The 14,290-nt window shown below is 42.4% G+C and overlaps 1 protein-coding gene across 1 annotated transcript; it reads left to right on the forward strand.

Moving 5' to 3' along the window:
- Positions 1-448: 448 nt before the first annotated feature.
- On the forward strand, positions 449-2,513 carry LOC109425632 (uncharacterized). The gene is made up of 5 exons (XM_062848932.1): positions 449-1,156; positions 1,220-1,378; positions 1,440-2,011; positions 2,069-2,279; positions 2,339-2,513. Exons 1-5 carry the CDS (start codon positions 1,018-1,020, stop codon positions 2,452-2,454), a joined length of 1,197 nt encoding a protein of 398 aa, XP_062704916.1. The 5' UTR covers positions 449-1,017; the 3' UTR covers positions 2,455-2,513.
- The last annotated feature ends 11,777 nt before the right edge of the window (positions 2,514-14,290 follow it).

The raw sequence follows: 14,290 nt of genomic DNA on the forward strand, positions 1-14,290 counted from the left end.
TCAACACTGTGTAGGACAAGTGATAAAAAAACGTTACAACAAGAAATGGTGAAATATTTAGATTTATCGAAAACATTATACACTAAAATGAAAACTAAAATGCCCCACTAAATCAACCGTTCTACTAGTACACATGATTGAACGTAGAAGTACTCGATATGTTCAATTTATGCTAATATAGGTAATGTTTAGCAACACCATCTAAATATTTCTCTCCAGATAGTGCGAAACGAATCACTCTCCCCTGTACACCAATGGACCACATAGGCCTATATGTAGGTACTTGCACGCATTTACATCCGTAGCGCATTTAAGTACTCTCGCAACCATCCAATTAGCACGTTCAGTTTCCTGGTGCTTCGAGTTTTGGTTGGGCATCTACAAAAGAAGCGCCGACCATCGTTGGAATCCAGCTCTATCGTTCTGTGGGGGGTTGTTCATAACGTACGTTTATTTCAACCGTCGGGAACCCTACATAGATTACGAATTGGATTGAAGAGTGAAAGAAAGGTTCTCATTAACTTTTATTTGAAATTGTTACAATTTTACTTTGGAGACCTTGTATGCTAATTTTTGGCCATCACATCCCCTAGTACCATTATGTTCATACACAATTTTCAATTTGTGTAGGTCCTAGGCCTTGGGGACGATTACATATCCCCTAACAGTTTCCGCAATTTATGGATGTTACATTCGAACCATTCAAATAATCGTTCCAATTGAAGTGTTACATTTGAGGACTTATAACCTAGCACACTCTACAAAGTTTCATCGCATAGTGTTCGAACAGTCCCCTCCCATGTTTGTTTAAACTGATTTTCTCCAGCCCCGACTCAGGAGGCACACCACCCATGAATCGAAAACGAATCTTTTCATCCACTTGTCGTGTGCCTATTTTTTGCGCTTACTATCTGGAGCGGGGTAGTTTGTCTACGTTGTTCAATAAGGCTGGATTGGCTGCAGCCAACTAACGACGGTATTCCATCTCAAGAGGAAGTTTCAAGTGACCTGAGGCGAATGCGATCCGGCTACTCTGCTATGCTTTGGCTAATTTGGTGCGTGCTTTTCGGCAGTTTGCGACTCGGAGCCACGCTTAGTGCCATCTTGCAGAATGAAACCGAGTTCGAGCTGGCGGCAGGACATCGTCAAGGAAGGCGTGAGTTTGGAGAAGATTGGTTTTACTAAACGGAGTTTAATCTGAATGGGTTTTGTTTGTTAGTGTTTCCTTTCTACACGATTGGCCGTATTGCGAATGTGCCTTGTATTGCCAGCAACGGATTGCAGGGAACGTGTCTGATTCGAGGCGAATGTGCGGATAACCAGGGCATCTTCGGGGGCAGCTGTAGTACTCTTACCACACAAGCGACCTGTTGTATATGTGAGTGCAAAAAAAAAAGATCAACGTGCTAACAAGTGGAGTTAACCATTATGTTTTATAGTCAGCAGGACGTGTGGAGGCTCGACCAATCTAAACAGTACCTATTTCACAAACCCTGGATATCCAGGCTCGTACAACGATGGAGGAACATGCACATTCACCATTACTCCCTGTAGTGCATCGGTTTGTCAGCTGAGAATCGACTTTCGATCGCTAAACTTGGCTCAACCGAACGGCGAAGGAAACTGCCTTACTGATGTGCTAACGATTACTGGTGGAAGCTCAGCAGTTCCTCAGATTTGCGGTGAAAACACTGGGCAACACGTGTACGTAAACTTTGCCGATCTGAACCCGATCACTATTAGGGTGAGTACCACGGCCGGTTCTACCGTTGACCGGATGTGGAACTTGCAGTTGTCTCAGATTGCTTGTGCGTCACAGTTCCGTGCTCCGGAAGGTTGCCTGCAGTACTACTTGGAACCTAGTGGCGTGATTAGTAGTTTCAACTATGGATTTGGTGCAAATCCGAATCTTAATTCCCTGGGAGCCACCGGAACTAGACAAATCGCTGGACAACGATACGGAATATGCATTCGAGCGGCACCTGACCGGTGTACAATAACGTATAGCTTGGTAAGTGTAACAAATGATTCAATAAGGATCCCGTTCATTGATTGTTTCGTTTGGCAGCCAACTACAGATGGATCCTACGCCTTTACTGTCTCAGGCGATGCCGAGGTTCTTGATCCCACCTTGATCGGGATGGGGATTTTTGGTGAGAATGGTGATATATGCACAACGGACTACGTTGTGATTCCGAGTCCAGTAGTTACCGATGTCAATGCAGCGGGAGCAGTGTTTACCGATAGATTCTGCGGTCTTGGATTATTCGCAGTAACAAGTAATTTCCTTTACAGTTCTCCAAAGTTTACAGCTAATTTCATATCCATTTCATTTTAGGCCAGGTGAAGCCATTCGTTGTTTACGTTGTGTGGGACGATAATGAAGAACCTGATGTTGCAAACAGAGGATTTCGACTTGCCTACTCTCAGAACGCTTGCACGTTAGGCGCGTGAAGGCATGCATTTTGGAACACTTTCTTTTAAATAAACAGGCTGTTGGTCGAGACTCAGGATATATTATTTTACATTCATTTCATTTACATTGGTTCAACATCAAATTCATGACAATAATGAATCAATAACACTGCTCGACAAAATTTTTACAAAATTTGGTGTTATGGGATGAGAAAAAAAATAACAGAGGTATGGGACCCTAGAAGTGTCATAGTGAAAGAATTTTTGAAAAATATTGGACCAAGCCTTCACAGTTCAAAACCGAAGTTTGTATGGAGAGCTTGGGGTGTTCAATTGACATGTGCATTAGAACATGCCGTGCGTATTTTTAGGCGTTTTCGGTAATTGGTAAGGGTATGCGGTATGGGATTTTTCCAAGGCGAAACGAAACGAAACGAAATATAAAATTTCTGATACGGTGCGGTACGAAACGAAACGAAATTCAAAAATGTTTCGTGAGATCGATACGAAATCCGAATTCACTCGGTATTTTACGAAACGAAACGAAATTTTCAAAAAAGTTCCGCGGAATTTTGCAAGTCATCAATTTTGTGCGAATTTATACTGCATGTTTGAGGTGGCGCGAATTGCATTTCCTTAAGGACAAACGTCTTGAAATTCCAGCTCAAAATTGCACCAGAACTTCAGATGCACAAATCTCATGAAGTGAATTTCCAACGACAGTAAATTTTTGGTTTGTTCTTGCTCACTTGTAATAAACCTAAAATATGAAGATCCAGTGCGCTGGTTTGGTTTCCAATGAGATTTGTATCCTCAAAATCGCAAGTAGGTGCAAACGTCGGCCATTGTGGCGGTCACCTTATGATTCTAACGAGTCTGTCCTTAAAGACTCTCATCCCCTAGCTTCTTTTGTTACAGTGCCATTAATATTTTTTTTTTCAATTTTTCGTAATCTTTTTTGAAAATTTTTATAAATACACCAATAACCTAATAAGATTGCACCAATGACTTAATTATAGCACTCCAAAAATGCGTTACATCATTGCGACTATGCTATAAGATTCTTCAATGCTGATTGTTTATCACAAACCTGAATCAATTATATGGAAACATCAGCCAGATGTTTACCAATTAAGCTTTGTTGAATAGCGTACCTTCTGGAGAAAGCCTGAAATCTAAACTTAAAATTGATAGATGATTGAATTTATCAGAAAATACCCAGTAAAACTCATTTAGAAACGGAGAATAATACTTAATAAATGTATGCACACTCATAAAATATAAAGGCATCCGCTAACTTGAAATTTCGGAAAATATAACACAATCATCTCTAAGTGTTGGGTCAAAAATTCCACCTGATAGATCTGGACTAAAGCGGACCTGGTATGATGGTTAAAGTGCATGCCCTTTTCGTCGATGACCTTGGATCAAATACCACTCTTAAAAGTCTTGAAAAATGTGAGTTCTACCTTCTGGTCTTTCGATGCGAGACCTAGGGCTTAACATACATTACAATAATTGAAGAAAAAAAAAAACAAAAAAATATTTTACAGAACTTATGTATTAAAAAAAAAACTCACCTAACATCGATGTTTTGGGTGGCTTTCTCAGCCTTTAAGTCGAGAGCGAATTGTTTCATACACTTCCGAAGTTTCGGCCGTAAGGATTTGGCCTTTCTCACGGGAGACGATAGACATTACGACCCTTGAGAAAGGCCAAAACCATTCGGCTGAAACGTCGGGAGAGTAGAAAACAATTCGTTCTCGACTTAAAGACTAGAAAAGTCACCCGAAACATCGAATAAACATCCAGTCGAAACCCTTATATATCACCTAATATTACCAGTCCAGAGTATGTTGGTAAATAATCTCATGAAATCCAGCTAACAAACGTCTTTTTTACCGAAATTTAGTATAAAAATTGGCTGCACAGTGCGCACACCGCGATGATAAAGTTTGTCATTTTCAATTCACTCCTTAAGATATTTGAAGAAATTGGAAAAAAAAATATCGGTATGAATCCCTAAGATCACATACTTTCCACTTGAAATACTTCAAGAATTCCACTATTAATGCCTACATCCATGTCTTCACCTGAACATACTGTAGAAATTCAACAATTAAAAACATGATTAAGGGTTCCTTAATATTATTTTACAGTATTTTCTTGAATTCATCCAAATATCGCTAACTTTCTCATTTAAGTAGAGCTCTATGAAAAACAAAAAGAATAACATAAAATTTTACGGAATTACTTATCATCAAAATAATTCGACAGATTTGATCTGGTACTCTTGGAAGAGTTCGACTGGAAATGTCCTGGAAAAGAGTTTCTTTAGAAACTTTTCCATTTATTAGACCTTCTACTGAATTTGTCTTAATCGGTTTCTCCTGGGATTTTCACTATTTTTTCCTGAGACATATTTTAGGAGAGCTTACATATTTTCTTAGAACTTTTGCTAATGTATACCACACCCTATATCGTCCTATCCTAATATTCTTCTTTCTCTGCTAAAAATTCCTGCTGGGAATCTAAACTGAAGACAGGAACTAAACTTTATTCAGGAAATTAAATCCAAATATTAAGAATGGTCCTGCATACCGCAAATGTTGGAAGCATACCCATTGAGCAAAATCTTGATGGTAAGCCCAAGATAAGAAATATATTCGAGATTTTTTCTGTCTTTATTATAGAACCTGGGATTGGTTTGTCATTCGCTATTCGAGATGTTTTTTAAACACTTTTCAGTAACATAAGATTAGCAAGATCTTCGATAGATGATGTGGACATTAACACTATCTATTTCTTTTCGAAATTTTTTAGACGTTCCGCGGAATTTCGTTTGATTTCGCCAAAATCTATTTTTTGGAGACGAAATTTTTAGAATTTGGCGAAACGAAACGAAATTCAAAATCATAAATTTTGCCTAGGTGAATTCCGTGGAATTCCGCGGAATTTCGTTTCGAGGTGTATTTGGCGAAATAATTCGGTATACCGCATACCCTTAGTATTTGGGTTAGTTTCGTTATTGTCTAACGCCTAAATATATGTGGAGTGCGTTCTAATGCACATATCAATTGAATCCCCAAGTTCTCCATACAAACTTCGGTTTTGAACTGTGAAGGTCCGGTCCAATATTTTTCAAAATTTTTTTCACTATGACACTTCTAGGGTCCCAAACCCCTGTTATTTTTTTTTCTCATCCCATAACAAAATTTAGTGTTGAACGGTGTAATTTGCCGCCATAATACCCGATTTGCAACTGCAGCTCTCCAACGCTTGCCAGATCACGCTCCACCTGGTCCGCCCATCGTGCTCTCTGCGTCCCACGCCTTTTTGTACCAACCGGATGTTTAACAAACACCAACTTTGCAGGGTTGTTGTCCGGCATTCTTACAACATGCCATGCCCATTGTATCCGTCCACCTTTAGCCACTTTCAGGATGTTGGGTTCATCGTAGAGTACAGTGAGCTCGTGGTTCATCCTTCTCCGCCACACACTATTCTCCTGTACGCCGCCGAAGATCGTCCTTAGCACGCGTCGCTCGAAAACTCCGAGTGCTTGCAGGTCCTCCTCGAGCATCGTCCATGTCTCGTGTCTATAGAGAACCACCGGTCTTATTAGCGTCTTGTACATGGTACATTAGGTGCGTGGGTGAATCTTTTTTGACCGCAGTTTCTTCTGGCAGGCACGACTTCCACTGATGATGCGCCTCTGAATTTCACGGCTCACGTTATTGTCAGCCGTTAGCAAGGAACCGAGGTAGACGAATTCTTCTACCACCTCGAAAATATTCCCGTCTATCGTAACATCGCTGCCAAGGTTCGTCCTGTCTCGCTCAGTCCCACCTACCAGCATGAACTTTGTTTTAGCCGCATTCACCACCAGTCCAATCTTTGCTGCTTCACGTTTCAGGCGGATGTACAGTTCTGCCACCGTTCCAAATGTTCTAGCAATAATATCCATGTCATCCGCAAAACAGACAAATTGGCCGGATTTCGTGAACATCATACCCAGGCTGTTGAGCCCGGCTCGTCGCATAACATCTTCCAGGGCGATGTTAAAAAATAGGCAGGAAAGTCCATCACCTTGTCGTAGTCCCCGTCGAGATTCGAATGATATGGATAGTTCAACCGAAATCCTTACGCTGTTCTGCACACCGTCCATCGTTGCTCTTATCAGTTTGGTAAGCTTCCCGAGAAAGCTGTTCTCGTCCATGATGTTCCATTGCTCTGTGCGGTCGATACCGTCGTATGCCGCCTTGAAGTCGATGAACAGGTGGTGCGTTATGGCCTGGTATTCACGACATTTCTGGAGGATTTGCCGTACGGTGAAGATCTGGTCCATTGTCGACCGGCCGTCGATGAAACCGGCTTGGTAACTTCCCACGAACTCATTTACTTTAGGTGAAAGACGACGGAAGATGATCTGGGATTGCATTTTGGTGGTCGCTCGAAAGTTCTCACACATAAACTTGTCGCCTTTCTTGTGGATGGGACAGATTATCCCTTCCTTCCACTCCTCCGGTAGCTGTTCGGTTTTCCAGATCTTGACTACTAACTGGTGCAGACAGGTGGCCAACTTTTCCGGGCCCATCTTGATGAGTTCTGCTGCGATACCGTCCTTACCAGCCGCTTTGTTGTTTTTGAGCTGGTGGATGGCATCCTTAACTTTCCTCGGCGTGGAAGTTGATTCGTTCCCGTCCTCCGCTGCATTAGCATAGTCATTTCCTCCGCTGCCTTGATCTCCCGTGCCTACATTCTCTTCGCCATTCAGGTGTTCGTCGAAGTGATGCTTCCACCTTTCGATCACCTTACGTCCGTCCGTCAGGAGGCTCCCGTCCTTATCCCAGCAGATTTCGGCTTGCGTCACGTAGCCTTTGCGGGATGCGTTGAGCTTCTGGTAGAACTTACGTGTTTCTTGTGAACGGAACAGCAGTTCCATCCGACATTCTGTCGGGTTCCATGCTGCAACATTACCGCTCGCGCTGCGTCCTTCTCCAAAACCGCTCTGCACTCCTCGTCGAACCAATCGTTTCGTCGACACCATTCCACATACCCGATGGTACTCTCGCCTGCGTCGTTGATGGCTGCTTTGACTGTATCCCAGCAGTCCTCTAGAGGGGCCACATCGAGCACACCCTCGTCCGGCAACGCTGCCTCGATATTCTGCGCGTATGCGGTGGCGACATCCGGTTGCTTCAGCCACTCTAGATCGTACCGGGGCGGCCGCCGTAAGCGTGAAATTCGTCTTTGTCATCATCAGTGCTTCCGGAGTGAGGGTTGTGCACGTTTATTACGCTGATGTTGAAGAATCGGCCCTTGATCCTCAACTTGCACATTCTTTCGTCGATCGGCCACCAACCGATCACGCGCCTTTGTATGTCGCCCATCACTATAAAAACTGTTCCCAGCTCACATGTGTTGCCGCAACGCTTAATGAAAATGAAGGCCACTTCTACTTCCTTTTTGACCCAGTGGTCGTTCGTAAAATTTGTGGTGGACATATTTTTTTTTATTCCTATTCGGGTTTGTCACTGCGATCAGTTTTTAGATCTATTGTGACATTACCCGTATCCTTAGTGTAGTGCATGTCGGATTACTCAATTGCCATTGAGGGGCAATAAAGTATCGATTTTGATACAGTTTTTGTTTTGTTTTCTTAGAAAACAAAACAAGAGTACTGATATTGGCCATGCATCGGAAACCTAGCATAACCCTTGTTTTACTGATAAATTCTCCCCAGTAGGAAGTTTAGGACCCGGGTTTTAACATTAGCAGCAATATCATTCCAATAATGGAACATGTGTTCAGTAATAAGGATTCTAGTATGTTCCTTACGTACTAGCACTTTCCAGTCTTCAAAAACTGGAAGTCACCAAAACACCAGTAGTAAAGACTAAATACTATAATTCCTTAAATTACCAGAACACATATTCCAAAATTGAAAAATCGGACGACACTAGATTTCGGTTTGGTAGATCTATCACCGCAACGCAACCCAAAAAGGCGATCTACTCACGCTACGGGCTCCGTTAAAGATCGAGCATCTTTTAAACCCCCTCAACCATTCATCCCTCAGCACGGGTCGCCTGACACCTTGGATTGGGGTTACCTGTTTGGTGGAGTTTTACCCCCGGAACAGGTGGTCCGTAGTGCTATTCTAAGCCAGCAGCTACACGGGCCGTGTGGACATAAGGGAACATCTATTTATTACGTAACGCTAAATTCGACATTTTTGAACTCGGCGGTTGGTTCATTATGATTTTGAAAATATTGCTTCGTTATTTAATGAAAAATCAAAAAAATGAGGAAATGCTTCCAGTTTTGCCTTAAATCCTTTCTCTCTCGCTCGGTTAGATGATGAATAGGCTTGTGTACATGGGATAGCAATAATGCCAAAATGGAACGTGCTTCTGGAGCCAACCTACTAACCTTTACATGAGTACACTAATATCACGTTTGAGCGGTGCTTCGTGCTTACAGCAAATGAATTCGATTCCATGGCCATCTAGATAACACGGTACCGTTCAAAAATCAAACGAGTGAACACGTGCGTAGGTAAATTGGTAGATTATCGTAGGCGTAGGGGTCAATCGCAGTAGGTTTAGAGATAAACCGACGTGGAATCTAGAGCGTTGCCCTGAATTAACATATTTGCCAAGTTCTTCCCATTCATCTGCATAACACGTTATGGCCGTAATTAATCGAAATTCCTGTAATTCAAAATCAATCGAAAAACGCAAACGTAATTTGAAGAAACCATCATTACAAACTGCACAACGTTCCGAGGCATTGGCGAATGCCATTCCGGCTAGAACCATTCAAAATCTTCGAAGTTCATGGATCCGAGCGAAAAGACAAGTGCGAAGAATATTCGATCGATTGAGAAGCTCAGCTCCTGTGGATAACCTTCCGCCGCAGAACAGTGTTGTGCTGATAGATGCCTGCAATGTAGGATACTTCTATACAAACCACAGAGGGTTTTCTGCGGAAGGCGTTCGTTTAGCCCTACAGCACTTCTTCGACAGAGGCTTCGAAGCGTACGGAATGCTGCCGAGATTTCGTTTGAAACCGGGAAAGTCTTCCGACTACACGATACTTGACATGCTGTATAAGAACGGAAGACTAATTGCGACGCCCTGCAAAGAGTTTCCGGTGAGGGGAATGGCGTACGACGATCGATTTATGCTGGAGATAGCAACTAAGTATGGATGTACCATCGTTTCAAACGACCAGTACAGGGATGTGATGCACGAGCGACCTGGATGGGCGGACTGTGTTAGACAAAGACGACGAGGATTCCAATGGAACGGTAGTTATTTTATGCTTTCATAATAGTGAGTGTTTTAAGTAGTTTTCAATATTTATTTGGTTATTAAATACACTGGACAACACACAAACGCATTTCTTGAAAGATATCTTCGAAACGTCCCAAACTTTATATTATATGCAGTTCTGAGTCCTTCTTGGATCTCGTCGGGATCGGATGACTTTATCCATTGGGAGAAAGCGGGGCATAACGCACTGCACAGTGGGGAAAAAATAGGTATAAAACGCGAATAAACTCAATATCTTTTCTCGGAGTGGATGGAATCAAATGATTTTTTTACACACACTGCAAAAATCTCTTTAGTTTCAGATAAGGAGGATGACATCCACCGCACGATGCTTGAAATCAGTGTATTGAGCTCATTTTACCTTGCGCTCTCTGGCTTATTAAACTTGTGTTTGTGTAGAAACTTCCATAGCATTGGTAATTTGACATAAGATTGGTCCTTCTCTTGTCGACTGCGTTCCACTCCGGGCGAAGATTCATGTGAACATTTAAAGAAATAGGGAATATCGGAATTATTTGAAGATATTCCAATTTTTATTGCCGTGCGGTGAGCCAAAACAGCTCCATTTGATACTACGGAAGTTTTAACACAAACCCGAATTAAATAAATCATTTATTTTGCACTTTAGGATTTTTCCAAAAAAAAGGTGAAAATGATAGAGAGTGGGTTAAACCGGGCCCGATACATCGTGCGACGAATTATGCCCTCCTTTTCTGAAACTGTAGAGATTTTTGCACTTTGTGCCAAAATTTCATTCGAATCCATACACTTCGAGCAGAGATATTGAATTTATTTGCGTTTTATACCTGTTTTTCCCATTGTGCACTGTCTACGTAATCGTAATTGTCATATAACTAAAATTAGGCTGACTTTATGAGTGTTTTATGTTTCAAAACTGTTATATTACGTGAAAGGATAGGAAGGATTTTGGACCAAAAGAGCGAAAATTCAATAATCTGTGATCATTGACATTAACAAATTAATGAGCTCGCTCTAATAAGCTGTTTAAAAAAAAAACGGGAATAGCTTCATAAAATCTGCAATTTAATCATCACTTTGGGATAATTTTCACAATTTTTTGGGTGTATGAATTTTAGAATCTTACAACGCCTATTTGTTCATGCTGAAATTTAATGCACACAAGCCTCAGTAAATCAACTATCTTAATTTGACTTAAACATGTTCGATTTTCACCTCCAAACATTTGTTTCCTTGTAGAATATTTTAACCAATAGATTACCATTAACCTATAGTGGACCCCTTGCAATTATTTTCAGATTTCCGACTCAAACCTGCTTCTACCGGTAAACTTCCATCGGGAGACCATGGCTTATGCTCCTAGACAGCAGTTCCATGTGGTGAAACTAGGACGGAAAGCGATAATTTGATTATTTAAGCAAATTTGTAAATGTAAACAGGTCTGGGAACCACTATTGGTTCAACAGTCCACTATTGTCACCGATTTAACATGGTAAGAGAATATGATCTACCTAATAGTGGACCCCAACAACCCAATAGTGGACCCCGCGGGGTTAATGGTCATGCTGAATACCTGTGTGCATAGCCGTGTTGGCTATATTGGCCGTATTGTCCTATTAGGAACGAATTGCAGCATATCAACAAAGTATTTTTTATGACTTTAGCGCAATAACAGACATGAATTTTGTTGACGCAAGCCATGTTTCATCACAGTAATTTTTCACTGCAGTAAAAGGCTACACTTTCCATACAATCAATGAATTACAGCCCAGAGATTCAACCCAAATTAAGTTTGTAGCGGTAAACACATCACAATCTGCTACTTTTCCACGTTCACTCGCCGTTTCTACTTGTACTCAGGTATGTGCGCCACCCGTACGTGTACCTTAGTTTATCAGCAACGTTTTGCAGCACTCACAGAAGTAAAGGGTGGGCTGAATTGGCTGAATCATTGCAAACTAGCTGTCTCGGCAAACGTTGTTTAGCCACTTTAAGTTTTTGCGGTTTGACAACTATTGAGTTAAGCGTAGCACCGCACTCTAGACCGGATTTAGCATAGCATCATAACATAGCACAGCATTTTTTTCTTCTTAACAATTAGGGAGAAAATCTGCTCAACAGACATCCGAACAGAAAGGTCCGGGTAGTTAAGGTGAAACATCAAGAAATCTCATTGAAATTTTGCATACGAACTTTAGAGGCACAAATCTGTTGAATAAAACATGGAACTAGGCCAAACCTGTTTATCCTGGCTTTGCTCACTTGGAGCTTTTTATTAAATCGACAGCTTTTTTTTACCCGAACGCATTTGTTAACGAATTTTCAAGAGCTCTTGAAAACGTGAGTAGGGGGCCATTGTGGCAGCCATATTCTTTGATGTTTCTCCTTAAGGCCGTCTTCTACTACAATAGTAAAAGCCAGGACTACTCTCTCCTCGACCCACTAAAACACATTCCTATGGTCGCCAAACCCTTCGTCTCTCCGGAACCACCAAGAAGGCATTGCTTCAGAGAGGGGCTAGTGCACATCGCACCCTCAAGGTAAGCTGCGTAGCCTGCAGCAACGAACATCGATGACTCACTTTTGGGGGGTCCACCAAGGTAGCATGCTGGCGCTTAGCCAGTTTCCCGAGTGCTCTTCACTAATTCCTTTGTCTTCAGAAGGCGGGCAGGACTACCATGGCAAGCATCAAGAACTGATACTTACACTGTGAATTGATCGGACAAACGCCAATTTCCATACAAAATGGCCAAGTTTGGGATGCTGTATCTTTGGTTTGCGTTGATGGATTGAGCTCAATTTTTGACATGGAACTACTAATATGCTGAATTTTACGTATACGAAGTACAACATGTTTTCTTTCACAGGTTCGGGCTCGGCAATGCATTCAAAATGTGCAAAAGTGATTGGACAGCGGCACGCGTGTGAATCAAAGGGGTACCGTTGTCCGATCACTTTTGCATATTTTGAACGCCTTGCCACACCCAAACCTATGAACGAAAACATCTTATACTTCGTATACGTAAAATTGAGCATATTAGTAGTTGCATGTCAAAAATTGAGCTCAATCCATCAACGCAAACCAAAGTTACAGCATCCCAAACTTGGCCATTTTGAATGAAAGTCGGCGTTTGTCCGATCAATATGCACCACAGTGTACGTGCAACACGATTTGACCTGCTGAAGGCAAGGATATTACTACCCTTCAGACCCTATCAACCGCACCAGAAGGGGTTGCTGACAGTTCTGCAAGACTACCGTGTGCGAGAACTACCGTTCTTTTCATACGAACGACAGTTCAGTCATTTTCTCCTTAGAAGAACTAGTTCTTCGGAATCATTCGCGAACGGTTCGCCCATCTCTACCCCCTTCCAACTGCGGGCTCGGATGCAACCCAGTAGACCGACGCCACGACAGCAACGCTACCAGGATGTTCTGCCCGCAGCCACTTTATCGCTGTAAGGGTTGATTTCGACCGCAAAGTAACGGTATGACCTTCGAAACCGACTCCGAACCCCTGGACCACCTCTTGTATAGCGTCTAAACTTGCCATTCTCTGAGTCCACGTACCACCATCCTCTGGATATGGTTGTCCGGAGTTGTGTCCTCCCCGCATGTGGCAAGCATGCGGTCATGCACTGTAGGAAAACGTGGGCACATGAACTGTCAAAAGCAACCATGGCCCGACAAGAGCTGAGTCCGGTGCAACTGTTAACCCAACTATCTACCCTCGGGATCAACGTATGGGTTCACCATCCTTTGGTGGAACTGTCCCACGCGTGCTGCCATTTGACCATGAATGCCATCCTGGCAATCCTGCGTGTGCCTCTTGTGCCGCGCATTCCGAAGCACTCTATGTCCTCCTGGATAAGGATGCCGATAGGCACCATACCAGTGATGACGCAGAACGCGTCGTGTGACACGGCATGGTGAGCGCTCGCAACCCTTAGGCGCGTCAGCCTATAAGTACTTTCCAGCTTACCACGGTCGCTTTCGGTACTTAGCGTCGTGCCCCACGCTGGGCCGTGGGCTTCGTGGCCGAGCGGTTAGCGGCGGCAGTCATTTAGGTGTCTCGTAAGCCTCGGAGTGTGGGTTCGATTCCCGCTCCAGTTGGGGAAAACTTTTCGTCGAACGGAAAATTCTCGTGTTGTCCGTTGTCGAATGTTTGTAATGTTCAGTCTGTAGAGTAGGCCGTCCCTTATTTTGCAAAATTTAGAAATGTTATAAGTTCGTTAGTGGAAAATGATCGTTTTAGCTAAAAAATGATCGTGTCAAAATTTGAAGTCCGTATCTCAAGGCTAAGTGGTCCCTCAAGGGGCCTAAAGTTGTCAAAAATTGTATGGGACCAAAAAACATGAAATTTTTTTCGACAAAAAAATACACTATTCTACTAAAACCGGTGATTTTAGGACCCTTAAGGGCCAAAAATGTGCTTAGATTTGCGATATCTCTACTCGTTTTTGAGTTATTGAACAAAATAAGGTAAGTTTCCTTCGGAATTTAAAAAAATGGTCAAAAATGCTGATTTTTCAGTTGTTTTTTGTCAATATCTTGGA

The sequence above is a fragment of the Aedes albopictus genome, chromosome 2, assembly GCF_035046485.1.
Source record: "Aedes albopictus strain Foshan chromosome 2, AalbF5, whole genome shotgun sequence".
NCBI classification, from domain to species: Eukaryota; Metazoa; Arthropoda; class Insecta; order Diptera; family Culicidae; genus Aedes; species Aedes albopictus.